Here is a 14699-nt window from a genome sequence, read left to right on the forward strand (position 1 = left end):
GCACGGCCCGTCATTTTTGCGAGAAGTGGAGGGCAGCTGGCCACGCATGTGTCTGCCACACCCCAAACTTCCAGAACTTCGACAAAAGGTGTTGCTTGCCGCACATGACCGTAATGACATTTCGCTTTCTTTCAAGTACATTAANTAAGTTGTCACTTTGGATGCACGGCCCGTCATTTTTGCGAGAAGTGGAGGGCAGCTGGCCACGCATGAGTCTGCCACACCCCAAATTTCCAGAACTTCGACAAAAGGTGTTGCTTGCCGCACATGACCGTAATGATATTTCGCTTTCTTTCAAGTACATTACTTCATTTCGAACAATGCAGCGCATTTTTGGGTACGTCAGCAAATTTGTCAACATCAAAAAATCGCCAAGGTCTTCGCAGCTCACAGCCGCAGATATTCACCATGGAATTCAACTGCTTATTACCTTAGTACAAAGAGCGCAACTTTGGCCGGAGTACACTGCATTGCGTCCCGAGTTCGAGCAGCCTTGCTTTTCTATCACCATTTCTTGATGACTTCGGAATTATTAGAGTCGGTGGTCGATTAAAAAATTCGATGCTTAGCTTTGAATCGCGCCACCCATGCATTATTCCGAAGGATCATTTACTGACATGTAGTATAATAACCTGACATGTAGTATAATAACCTGACATGTAGTATAATAATAATCGCAAACAACATCACGCAGGTCCTCAAGCTTTACTCGCCTTCATTCGAATGCAGTTCTGGCCCATAGGTGGTCGGAAAACAGTCACTCGAGTCCTACAAAAATGCATTATTTGCTGCAAATCGAGACCGCACCTTGTCGAGCACATAATGGCCGACCTGCCTAAAGAGCGAATTCAGGCCTCGCGCCCATTCATAGTCACCGGTGTGGACTACTGCGGGCCATTTTATTACAAGCCTGAAGTACGCAATAAATCGCCCCACAAATGTTATGTAAGCGTAAGAGACCTCTCAACAGGTGCTTTCATTGACGCGCTAAAACGATTCATGGCTACGCGTGGCATGCCTAGCTGCATCTGGTCGGACAATGCGACGAATTTTGTAGGCGCCAAAAACGAGCTTAAAGTAAACTACGGAACTTAGCCCTCAGCGAGAAACCCCGCAGCGAAGTGCACAACTTTTGCCTCAGTAATGGCTTTGATTGGCGTTTCATACCACCCCGCTCTCCGCACTTTGGCGGTTTGTGGGAAGCGGCCGTTAAAACCGCCAAACAACATTTCTATCGTTCAGTTGGCTCATCACAGCTTGGCTTCGATGAATTGCGTACTTTGGTATGTCAAATCTCGTCCTCTCGTACCCCTTTCAGAAAACCCAGAGGATTTAGATGTGCTAACGCTAGGCCATTTTTTGACTGGTAGTTCTCTGACAGCTCTTCCGAAACCGGATCTAACGATGTTAAACTACGACCGACTTGATCGATGGCAGCGTGCAACATACATTAAACAGTTTTTTTGGAAGCGGTGAACTCAAGAGTATCTAACTCTTCTACAGCAACGCGCAAAGTGGCATTTATCTCATGCCAACATTGAAGCCAATGATGTCGTATGCATAAAGGAAGAAAACTCACCACCACTGAAGTGGCCTCTAGCACGGGTAATCGAAGTTGTCCCTTTAGCAGACGGTGTCGTACGTGTGGCACTTTTAAAAACATCTAGCGGCATAACGCGACGAGCCGTGAACAAGCTGTGCGTCCTCCCGGTGAAGGATTCTGTTGAAAGTCCTGACCTTTCAACGGGGGGAGGATGTTAGGAGCAGCAGCGGATAAGCCAGCAACATAAAATATGTTTATCAAAATCAATATGAATAATGTTATCTGATCACACTAAAATTTTCATACTCAATTGAGCTGCATATTTACCTATATGTATTTAAACTGTGCTAATTTTGTTTCCCCTTTATACTATGTATTAAGCATATGTATACACGATTGAGAGAATACAAAGGTTGGGCCGACCTCGGACCGCTATTCCTTTCTTAACGAATTTTACAGAATCGTTGTTTGCATGACGTTACACTTGTGCAACTTGTTTATGTTTTCCTTGCAACATTTTTTCTTATTCTTCCATTCTTGCTCACGTTTTGGCATTTCTCACTCGTAATTGCACCAGTGTGACGTCACACAAAAGTTATTCTCAAAAATCCTCTCTGATCGGCCCAATCTTGTATTCTATCATTCTTGATATGTATATACATACATATATGTATGTGCATATGTACCGCCCGCGCTCAGTTGGATACATTCGTTTGTGCTCACTTACACACGGCGATTTTTGTGGCCGCAACTCGACGTATGTGGGAGAGAGCGTGACGAGGAAAGGAGAGGGGCACCGAGTTGCTCGTGCTCGGGCAACACGCTTTGTGCTCCCGTTCGTCTGTGTAAATTGAACCGCTGTTCACAGCTGACAACAACAATTGCATACACACAAATCGCCGTGTGTAAATGAAACGAGCAACACCAAAAGGGAATGTGAAAAATCGCGTCGACAAAAGTTTCCGTGTATAAACACAGTCTATGCAAGCAAGCGAAAGATATGTACATATGTAATGTAGGCAATACTGTGTGCGCGGGTGCATACGTACATAAATATATATATATAAATTCTCATGCATTTAAGAAAACTGGTTTTATATTTTTGGTGATGAATTCNTCATCACTGCTTGGCTTCGATGAATTGCGTACTTTGGTATGTCAAATCTGTGCTGTAATTAACTCTCGTCCTCTCGTACCCCTTTCAGAAAACCCAGAGGATTTAGATGTGCTAACGCTAGGCCATTTTTTGACTGGTAGTTCTCTGACAGCTCTTCCGAAACCGGATCTAACGATGTTAAACTACGACCGACTTGATCGATGGCAGCGTGCAACATACATTAAACAGTTTTTTTGGAAGCGGTGAACTCAAGAGTATCTAACTCTTCTACAGCAACGCGCAAAGTGGCATTTATCTCATGCCAACATTGAAGTCAATGATGTCGTATGCATAAAGGAAGAAAACTCACCACCACTGAAGTGGCCTCTAGCACGGGTAATCGAAGTTGTCCCTGGAGCAGACGGTGTCGTACGTGTGGCACTTTTAAAAACATCTAGCGGCATAACGCGACGAGCCGTGAACAAGCTGTGCGTCCTCCCGGTGAAGGATTCTGTTGAAAGTCCTGACCTTTCAACGGGGGGAGGATGTTAGGAGCAGCAGCGGATAAGCCAGCAACATAAAATATGTTTATCAAAATCAATATGAATAATGTTATCTGATCACACTAAAATTTTCATACTCAATTGAGCTGCATATTTACCTATATGTATTTAAACTGTGCTAATTTTGTTTCCCCTTTATACTATGTATTAAGCATATGTATACACGATTGAGAGAATACAAAGGTTGGGCCGACCTCGGACCGCTATTCCTCTCTTAACGAATTTTACAGAATCGTTGTTTGCATGACGTTACACTTGTGCAACTTGTTTATGTTTTCCTTGCAACATTTTTTCTTATTCTTCCATTCTTGCTCACGTTTTGGCATTTCTCACTCGTAATTGCACCAGTGTGACGTCACACAAAAGTTATTCTCAAAAATCCTCTCTGATCGGCGCAATCTTGTATTCTATCATTCTTGATATGTATATACATACATATATGTATGTGCATATGTACCGCCCGCGCTCAGTTGGATACATTCGTTTGTGCTCACTTACACACGGCGATTTTTGTGGCCGCAACTCGACGTATGTGGGAGAGAGCGTGACGAGGAAAGGAGAGGGGCACCGAGTTGCTCGTGCTCGGGCAACACGCTTTGTGCTCCCGTTCGTCTGTGTAAATTGAACCGCTGTTCACAGCTGACAACAACAATTGCATACACACAAATCGCCGTGTGTAAATGAAACGAGCAACACCAAAAGGGAATGTGAAAAATCGCGTCGACAAAAGTTTCCGTGTATAAACACAGTCCATGCAAGCAAGCGAAAANTTCCGAAACCGGATCTAACGATGTTAAACTACGACCGACTTGATCGATGGCAGCGTGCAACATACATTAAACAGTTTTTTTGGAAGCGGTGAACTCAAGAGTATCTAACTCTTCTACAGCAACGCGCAAAGTGGCATTTATCTCATGCCAACATTGAAGCCAATGATGTCGTATGCATAAAGGAAGAAAACTCACCACCACTGAAGTGGCCTCTAGCACGGGTAATCGAAGTTGTCCCTGGAGCAGACGGTGTCGTACGTGTGGCACTTTTAAAAACATCTAGCGGCATAACGCGACGAGCCGTGAACAAGCTGTGCGTCCTCCCGGTGAAGGATTCTGTTGAAAGTCCTGACCTTTCAACGGGGGGAGGATGTTAGGAGCAGCAGCGGATAAGCCAGCAACATAAAATATGTTTTTCAAAATCAATATGAATAATGTTATCTGATCACACTAAAATTTTCATACTCAATTGAGCTGCATATTTACCTATATGTATTTAAACTGTGCTAATTTTGTTTCCCCTTTATACTATGTATTAAGCATATGTATACACGATTGAGAGAATACAAAGGTTGGGCCGACCTCGGACCGCTATTCCTCTCTTAACGAATTTTACAGAATCGTTGTTTGCATGACGTTACACTTGTGCAACTTGTTTATGTTTTCCTTGCAACATTTTTTCTTATTCTTCCATTCTTGCTCACGTTTTGGCATTTCTCACTCGCAATTGCACCAGTGTGACGTCACACAAAAGTTATTCTCAAAAATCCTCTCTGATCGGCGCAATCTTGTATTCTATCATTCTTGATATGTATATACATACATATATGTATGTGCATATGTACCGCCCGCGCTCAGTTGGATACATTCGTTTGTGCTCACTTACACACGGCGATTTTTGTGGCCGCAACTCGACGTATGTGGGAGAGAGCGTGACGAGGAAAGGAGAGGGGCACCGAGTTGCTCGTGCTCGGGCAACACGCTTTGTGCTCCCGTTCGTCTGTGTAAATTGAACCGCTGTTCACAGCTGACAACAACAATTGCATACACACAAATCGCCGTGTGTAAATGAAACGAGCAACACCAAAAGGGAATGTGAAAAATCGCGTCGACAAAAGTTTCCGTGTATAAACACAGTCTATGCAAGCAAGCGAAAGNAATGTGAAAAATCGCGTCGACAAAAGTTTCCGTGTATAAACACAGTCCATGCAAGCAAGCGAAAAATATGTACATATGTAATGTAGGCAATACTGTGTGCGCGGGTGCATACGTACATAAATATATATATGTAAATTCTCATGCATTTAAGAAAACTGGTTTTATATTTTTGGTGATGAATTTGCAGTTACCCAATGTAATTAGGACATACATAAATAGTTCAAGGTGAACTTTCTTTGAGTTAGTCGTGGACTGAAATTTGTCAAATACAGTTGCTTAGCTTATGCATAAATCATTTGTTTTATTTTAATAGCTGCTAAAAAGGCTTAGCAGCTCAACACGTCTATTTAGTATTCCGTTCGTCTAGTAAAAAGATATAGCCCTATTTATGCGTATCCATTCTGAGTAATAGTGAATTAAATAGGTATATAAAAGATGAAACATTTGCAAAATATTAGCGCTGTCGCTTTTTCTTTCCTGAAAAATTTGCGTTTGTATTTACCAGCGCCACTTCGCTCGTACTGCATTGGTTGTACAAAGGTCCATTCATTATTTTCAGGGTGGTAGCATTCTACAGTTGTCAGTCGATCAGTTCCATTAAATCCTCCAATTGCGTATAATAATCGATTCACAACAACCACACCTACACCTAATCTTTTTTCATGCATGGGTTGTACAAGGGTCCATCGATCTTGCTCTGGATCGTAACTATAAATAAAAATATGAAATATGAAACGTTAAATTTATACGCATTGTTATCTATGGTACATACTATTCGACTGAATTGTGGTATTCTGATCCAGCGGATCCACCTATTGCGTACATCAATTCATCCATTACAGCCACGCCAACTCGATGACGTGGTACTGTCATTGGAGCGCACGGACGCCATTGCTCTGTTGCAGCATTATACCGATCTACCCAGTCGGAATCATAGGATGAACCAATAGAATTATTTCTTCCCCCCACAGCATAGAATGTGCCTTTCAAGAAAGCTGCACCCAGACCAGACCGGGGAATCCGTAAATTTGGCAAAATTGTCCATGTTTTGTCATCCACGTTATATGCTTCCAAGATGTCCAATGATTGCCGGAAAAATCCTCCGGCCACAAAAATCATTCGAGTTGTATTTGGCGTACGTTCTTTTACTACCGGTCGTTTGTGTAAAGTCAGATCCTTGAATATCTTGGCTAAGTACTCTCGACAAGCAGGAACCTTACGTAACACATCACAGTTTCTCATTTGCTCTTTAAGAAAATTAGGTGTCAAGAACTGACAACGAACGGCACAAAGTATATGCTCCATTTTTGGGTAACGGTTTTCTTCATCATATTTAACCCATTTAAGAACAGCATTATATACTTCGCGCTCCTCTTGAACATTTAGCTCGTCGCGACGAATTAACGCAATCAATTGGTAAGCGGTGAGTTGAAGAAACTCTTCTTCCTGGCATACCTATAATTATAGTAATTTAAATATTACTATACGTAACTGGTTAAAATGTATTGTATTTATGTGCCTGAATGCTTTCGCATGCTATTCCTTATGCCTCCGATGCAGTGTTGCCACAAAAAAATTACCAAATTCCTCAAAAACAAATGAAAATTCCTCAAAATCCGAACAAATTACTCAAAATTTTCGTATTACAGATATGAGTATTTACAAGTACTTAGTATAAAAATTGATTAGATTCTCCAATTCAATTGGTACATTTTTTTTTTTATACCTTGGTTTCTATATAATATTGCTGCAACTATATCAGTGCTCAATCTGGTCCTCAAGTCATTCCTACACATTTTTAAACTACTAAATATACATTCTCCTGAAACATTAGAAAAGGACTATATTAGTAATGCAGATATAATTTTTTTAATTGGGAAATTTATATGAACCTGGATCCTTTAATTAAAAAATGTTGTTCCTATAATTTTCTCGATCTAATGAACAATCAATATTAATATCCTTCTGATCGAACAATGCTTGTTTTCTCCATACGTTACCGAGATTTTGCAAGTTCAAAATAAGTTGAAAATATAACGATATAACGAAATGAAAAAATTATCGACAACATTTTAAATATTTAGCAACAAATGCAGATGTGCTTAAGAGCGAAATACACCACACAAACGGCATGCCAAACATTCTTCAAATCTACTTTTCCCATTTCGCCATACACCATACCATAAGAATTTTAGTTTTCTTCGGTTCACAATGTAAAAATGTTATAAAACTTCGGAAAGTTTTTGGTTCAAAAATTTGCAGAGCGATTTAATAACTCTCTTGTGTAAAACATGGTTGCATTTGTTATCTGGAAATATATCGAGAGAAAATTCCTCAAAATAAAAATCCTCAAAAAATGCTCAAGCGCACCCGAAATTCCTCACGTTTTGAAGAATTACTCACAAAGTGGCAACACTGCTCCGATGTGTACATCGTATGTACCACGGAAAAGAACTAGCACACAGTAATAATGTGCCCGGACTGGTAGTTCCCGTTAGATTTACAATAGCAATACCAATAAAAAAGAAAAAAATATCATGATCAAAAAAGTACAGACTACATGAAAATAAGCAAAGTAAAGGAGTTACGCAGCAGCTAAGCTACGCAAAAATCAGAAATGTGGCTTGGTAGAACTTTTCGTGCTGATTTCAACTATACCAAAATTATTTGGCGAAAGTAAAATATAAAGATATCAATGATGCCAAAATAAAGGTAACTAATTAATGGGTCTTTCATAATTTGTTCCCTTTTTTATGTTTTTAAGCTAGAAATACTTTAAAACAAAAAAATATATGTAATGGCATTTTTTTTTATTTGTTTTAAAAAGGGCTATACTATATACGTCGAGTAAAAGGTTTTTAAGTTATCTTTAAATAAGCATCAATACTTTAGTGAGCGGTCAAGTAGTTTCCGAGATATTATAAATATAAGAAATATAAAAGTTTAACCTTCACCTCTTTTATAAGCTTCGTTTTTTATTTATTCCAAATAATATTGGGATGGTTGAAATCAGAAAAGTTCTATCGAGCTACATTTTTGCTTTTCTATGGCTAAACGGTTTGTGATCTAGACCACGTGTACTTCGGACTACTTCTGTCTAAATCCGGGAGTACGGGAACAGGCCAAATGTAAAGAAAATATAAAAAGTAAACAATCAACTGTCAAAGCTAACTCTGGCTCTGGCACATACAGCTTTCGTGCTGCTTTGGCGTTGGTTTTGCTTTTACAGCTAAGATAAATACATACGTTTATATGAAGCAGTTCTCATAGGCAACTCTGACGCAACAGAAACACGACCGCTGGTTAACTCTTGCCGATTTGCGCACTTTGACGCTCCCTTAATATAATTATTCACTTTTTACTAATAAACACACAAAATCGTGTAAAGAAAAAACGAATAAAGACCGCGACGACCAAATGCTTCCATTTTAAAAAGGTTTGAATTTTTTTCCATCGTAAAATTCAAATTCAAAAACTAAAAACATTTGCTGTCAGAGCATTCATTGAAGCAAACACTAGCGCTACTTGTGTTGCTGTCAAAATGAAACAACGCGAAAGCGATGCGAAAGCTGTATGTGACAGAGCCTTTACGGTTGCCACTTGTTAAAAAAATAACCAACCAAAATCTGAAAAAAAAACAACCAAATTGAAAAACAAAAAAAAAAACAAATTTGTTTTTGTATCCGAAAAATCTCATCATGTTATTTCAAAACAATAATTTTAAAAAATATGTTCATACTTGTTTGAAAATATGCATACGTATTCGCCAGTAGCTGAGTGCGCAGAGGTGCGTGCTACTATTTGTTAGCTTTCAGGAGGTTCCAGGTTCGAATGCCGTCAAAAGCAACACATTCAAATTATACATACATATGTGTATAAATGTACTTATTAGGGATGTGCCGGATAGAGCTTTTGGCGGATAACCGGATTCCGGATACCATGTAAAAAATAAGAGCCGGATTCGGATATCCGGTAGACTGATGCCCTTAATAAATTTCACAATATTGTTATATTAGGTTTTTTTGTTTAGCGACATACTTATGACCAGATTTTCTACTTTTTCGAGCTGAAATATACAATACGCAATTAGGAATATAAAATTTCTCCTCTGAAATCCAAGTTATAAAATAATGCTGTATTTAAAATTTAACTTTTCCGTCTGCAACCCTGGTTCATCGTTTTTTTTTTTTTTTTTGGTAAATAGAGGATACATGTCAACGACAAAAGAAAAACAACAATGAACGCCACTAAGTAAACATGCGTAGTTTATGTATTTTTATTTTACCCTTACTCTCTTTGGACTTATCACCACAGGAAAACATATCGTAATAATCATGTCACAAATTATATTTCCAATGGAAACTGCCTATTTCTCATGGGCTGCAACAAGGCGAATTTATATAAGGTGGTGTTGCTTCATCAGCTGTGATTAGCATTTGATTGTTAAAATTTTGTATTTCGCTAGTGAGTGAGTGAAAACGTGAGAGTGCTTGTTTTTTCGTTTGCCCTTATTTATTCGGGAAGAATAGCTGAGTTTTGACAATACCCCGCTAAAAGCAAAAACAAAATACAAGTAATTTCTGTATTTGTTGGTTCAATACCACCTTATATGAATTGGCCTGGGCTTCAATATATGTATGTCAGCGCTTATTGCTTGACATCTATTGCTGGCAATCTGGTAATTTGACAGCCATATTTTCTTTTGAAAAAAAAAACGTGCTGGCGATAAAATCGATGAAATTTTGACATTAAATCAAAATAAGGAGCCTTTCCCTATCGGATTACACCGTGCCACAAAAACCAAAAATTTTTAAAACACACGAAAAAATCAATATATTCACAAAACTAGGAGCCACATAAATATAATGTAACTGCGCTTTTAATTTTTCTCTAGGATTTCTAGGATATGATTGAACAAAAAAATTATTTAAATGATTTGGTGCATTGTAGAGTAACAATATGGGTATCAGTTAAAAGGAAAAATTCTGTAGAATGGAAAAAAACTTAATTTTTGGGTGCACCAGGACGAATAAGTGTTGAAAGTGTCCCTTTAAAACTTTATATCTGCGGAAATCTCCAATATTTATTTTTGAAAAAAATATATGTGAAGGACTAATATATAAACGAGCATATCCTCAAATTTCGTCCCTCTAACTGTAGTTTTAGATAAAAGGAAATGTACACTTCTCTTTATAGGATATTGATAGTTACAATAAACATAAATGAAGATACTAGAATTACACTGTAAAGCACTCGGCTGGGTATTGAACCAAACTAATTTTTTTTAAGAAATTGAGTCATAGGTAAAAAAGTAATTTCTCCGTTTTCCGAAGTTAGCCTCCGAAATCGAGATATGGGCCTTCGAAGTATAGTACATGGTTGGTTGAACACATGAAACAACAACAAAATTATCCAATCATGCTATTTATGAAATCTATGCACCATGCTAGACAGTATGCACCGGATCGTGAATNAGTGGCATTTTTGTTTTTGAACTTCTGCTGTCACTTTATATGAATACGCCTTGGAATAAATTGTAATTTTTTATAAAACAACAAAAAATTTATTTCACGCCAATAAAATATTCAACAAAAACGTATATGTACATAAAACTGAATAAAAAAGGCGTGTGTAGTACCGTACATAACTATGATAGAAGTTAAACTTCTTAAGAAAGGTGCGAGTACCAGCTACTCACGAAATTTGATGTGTAAACATATGTTTACGGCTCGGAAAACTATTAGGCGAATGAGTTACATACATAGGTTTGGTTGGAAATTAAACAATAATTTCATTTTATGCTATTAATTTTCTGATATATAATTTATTTATTAATTTTCCGGTAACACCCCCTTATATGAATTCACCCTTATAGCTTCCTTAGGTCCGGGTTGTAATGGAAGTAACTGAACGGAGTGAACTATCACACAATTATCTATTGTATATTTAACAAATAAATGCAAATGTTTATAATGCAATCAATAGATCCTTACGAATTCGCCTCGATTTGTTACGATTCTCCACGTGCAATATAACCAAGGCACTAAGTAACGTGCGCACTTTTGTTAGCAAAATGCATTTACATATTTAGGTTAAATGAAGACAATTTCCTTTGTTCGGCATTTATTCTTACTCGCTTTCTATCTTCCAAGGCGAACTCATATATTCTTATAACGAATTCATATATTCATGCGGTAGCAAGAGTATAAAACCATAAAAATACCTTAAAAATTACATGCACAAATATCACCTTTATGCGTAGTCAAATACACGAAATCATTTCATGGTTCTGAGTAAAAACTCAGTGGTGTTCATTAGGGTTCGGAAATATTCATTCACCTTCGAACGCGAACGCTAAGGTGAACGTATCAAATATTCCCTATTGATTCTCCTTCGCATAAAACCAGTCCATATAGTTCGCATTCGCGAATGTTGCATAATTGCATAAGATTTGCACCGTTCATTCGACTTTCAAAAATGAGGTGTCCAATGAAAGGGCTTGGCCTCTAGATGTGCAGTAAGGATATATTTTTTTAATAGGGTTGCCACCTGCGTTTAAAATTATAATATTTACACCGTTCTCCCGATTTTCAAAAATCAGATTTTCAGAAATGAGTCAAGATGCCCGACAACGTTAAGAGGCGTGCTGGGGCGGTGGGGGAGGAGGGGTTCAATATAAAAATTTGGAAAGTTGCAGGGAGAAAATAGTTGTCAGTACATGTAGTAAAAAATTCTCTACTTAAGGGTAAGTTCTTGTAAAAATTTGCAAATATGTTTTTAAGGCAGTAAAATCGTACGATTTTTCCTTAAACTACATATATGTGTGTATCTCATTACTTTAAACAATCAATTCTTGTAAATATGTGTGTGTACATATCCAAAGGTTTCTATGAAACGACTCTAACGATTTTGATGGAATTTTGTATCTGGAAATATTTGTACAAAGTTACCACGTATTCGAAACTATTTATTTATTTATTTATTTAAACTACATATCAAAAACTTATAAATAAATTTATACAATATGGAATGATGCCGAGTAACAAGACTATTAGCACCGATTTAATTTAAAACATAGTGAATAAGTATAGAGATTATTCAANAATTAGATTGATTTATTAGACTTATATGTATTTAGATGTCTTCAAGGACGCCTTTTTGCAACAGCGCTCTACGTATTTCAGAATATGTTTCGGCTTTACTACAGTCCAATAATTCATGCAACGGTTTAACAGATCGAGTCTCTGGGCATTCTTTAAAAATATGTTCCACGGTGAGGTCAGAGCGACATGTCCTACATTGGGATACCTGCTCCCTTGTGAATAGATTTTTAGTTGTAAACCGAGTTACCCAAACTCTGATACGTGCAATCGCGATACACTGTTGTCGGGAGTAAACAAGATTGTATTTAGGTCGTGTTATTGTTTTGTTGCATTTAGTAAAAAAGTGGTTGGGAAAGTTCCATTTCTCCTTATAATTCTCCATTTNACACTGTTGTCGGGAGTAAACATGATTGTATTTAGGTCGTGTTATTGTTTTGTTGCATTTAGTAAAAAAGTGGTTGGGAAAGTTCCATTTCTCCTTATAATTCTCCATTTTAGTACCTTTGAAACAAGCTAAAGGTAATGTATATAAGGGTGGAACTTCAGCAACTAGCGGTAGTGTTAGTGCCTCCTTAGCTAGACGGTCAGCGTACTCGTTTCCAGAGATTCCACAGTGTCCAGGTACCCACATTATGCTGATTGTTTTACGAATTTTGAGCCCATTGAATACAAATTTAAAGTTGTTTGCTTCGGTGTTACGTAAAGATTGGATGACGCTGAGGCTGTCTGAGCATATAAGGGCTTTATTATTTTCAAGACTTGCCATTCTAACTGCTGAACGTAGAGCACACAGCTCGCTATGAAATATGCCAGCATGTGTTGGAAGTAGCGCCTGTTTCTCAATTTCAAAGTTAGTGCCACTTGTTTGGTTAACGACAGCGTAAATTGAAACTCCTTCAGAAAAGGATCCGTCCGTATAATAAATTGTGTCAGGGGCAAATTGATGAACTTTTTCCGCAAACAGGGATCTATATATATCAGGATTCACGTCGTTCCTCTTTTTTTCGGTTAAGCTGAGGTCAAGCGTTACATAAGTGTGTCCTTGCAGTAATTCATCGCACAGAGGAGTGATGATTGGTAAGCCACTTGATTTTTAAATTGGACGATGTTGAAAACTGCGGATCTGTTACTACTTCCGAGGCTTCTTGAACGAGGGAGGATAGTGCTGCTTTGTTGGATGAATAAGTATTAGCACCTAGATTTACTGCTCGTTTGTGTAGTATTGATACAAAGTCACTATACTTCGCTTCATTTCTTAGTGCTTCAATCGGAGTGGTTTTAAGAAGACCCGAGGCTGTGCGAAAGCAATTATTCATAGCGACATTTACTTTTTTGATATTGGCAGATGATGTCCATCCATATAGGGTAATACAATGTTGCACCGTTCCCATTACTAGGCTTTTACAAATATTTAGTGCCGTTTCCATGTGCGGACCCTTATTTCTTGAGCAGACGACCTTCAGAAAATTATTGATGTTTTTTAATTTTGAAACTACTTGGGTTATATGGTCATTCCACAGCAGTAACTTTGTGAAAATAATACCAAGAATCCTCATCCTATTTTTTATTGGTACATTCGATTGTCGCATTCTAATGTATCGCGCGTCACAGCCGTGCTTACGACAGACGTGCAGAATTTCAGCTTTGTGTGCAGGAATGATAGCTCCTGTTTTGCTTGCCCACCTTGCCATGTATTGATCTACTGATTTTAATGCTTGTTCAACTTGGATTGGTTTCCCGGACGCTAGTACCAAAACATTGTCGGCATGAAGTGAGATGAAATCAACTCCCTCTAGGCTTCTCAAGGCTCGAATTAAGGTGTTGGCGTAGGCAACGTATAGTACGACAGATAATGGTGAACCTTGCGGTATCCCGTTATCCAATTTGCATTTGTCCGAAAAATAGCCATCGACACGTACTGTTACCGTACGGTTAACAAGGAAGGACCGTATCAGTTTTAACATCCAGGTTGGAACGTTCCATATGCGTAACTCCTCGATAACATAAGTAAGCACGACTCGATCGAATGCCCTTTCCAGGTCTTCAGATAAAATCAGACAATGGTTTCTACCTTCTAGACGTTCTTTGATTTTTGATTCTAGGCCATGACAGAGGGTGTGAACACCGTACTCTGGTACAAATGCATGCTGCTCTGGAAAAATGTGGCCCTTGCCGTATTGGCAAAGTCTTTTAGCGAGTACTTTCTCCAGTACTTTGGATAGCACAGTAATTAAGGATATAGGGCGATGTCCTTCGAGCTTGTTTGGAGCTTTGCCTGGCTTAGAAATAGGTACAAGGATAGCATGTTTCCACTCATGGGGATAGGTGCCTATGCGAAGGCTATTGTTGTAAAGTTGATATAGTCTCATTTTAAGGTCAATGGGCGAATGTTTTATCATTGTATACGTGATTTTGTCTTTACTCGGAGTAGAGCCTCCTGCTTCTCCATTTAGAACAGTGTTAATT

The 14699-nt window shown here is 38.3% G+C and overlaps 1 protein-coding gene across 1 annotated transcript in view; it reads right to left on the reverse strand.

Moving 5' to 3' along the window:
- Positions 1 to 5228: 5228 nt before the first annotated feature.
- The window catches only part of Keap1 (kelch like ECH associated protein 1), a 30030-nt gene continuing 20559 nt past the window's right edge, over positions 5229 to 14699 (reverse strand). The window contains exons 4-5 of the mRNA XM_017621127.1: positions 5903 to 6585; positions 5229 to 5838 (exon numbers count right to left, since the gene is read on the reverse strand). Of these exons, the coding sequence (XP_017476616.1) occupies positions 5547 to 5838; positions 5903 to 6585 (975 nt within the window). The 3' untranslated portion in view covers positions 5229 to 5546. The remainder of the gene's footprint in view (positions 5839 to 5902; positions 6586 to 14699) is intronic.

The sequence above is a fragment of the Rhagoletis zephyria genome, unplaced genomic scaffold, assembly GCF_001687245.7.
Source record: "Rhagoletis zephyria isolate East Lansing unplaced genomic scaffold, Rhagoletis_zephyria_1.1 Rzeph_scaffold_02366, whole genome shotgun sequence".
Classification (NCBI taxonomy): Eukaryota; Metazoa; Arthropoda; class Insecta; order Diptera; family Tephritidae; genus Rhagoletis; species Rhagoletis zephyria.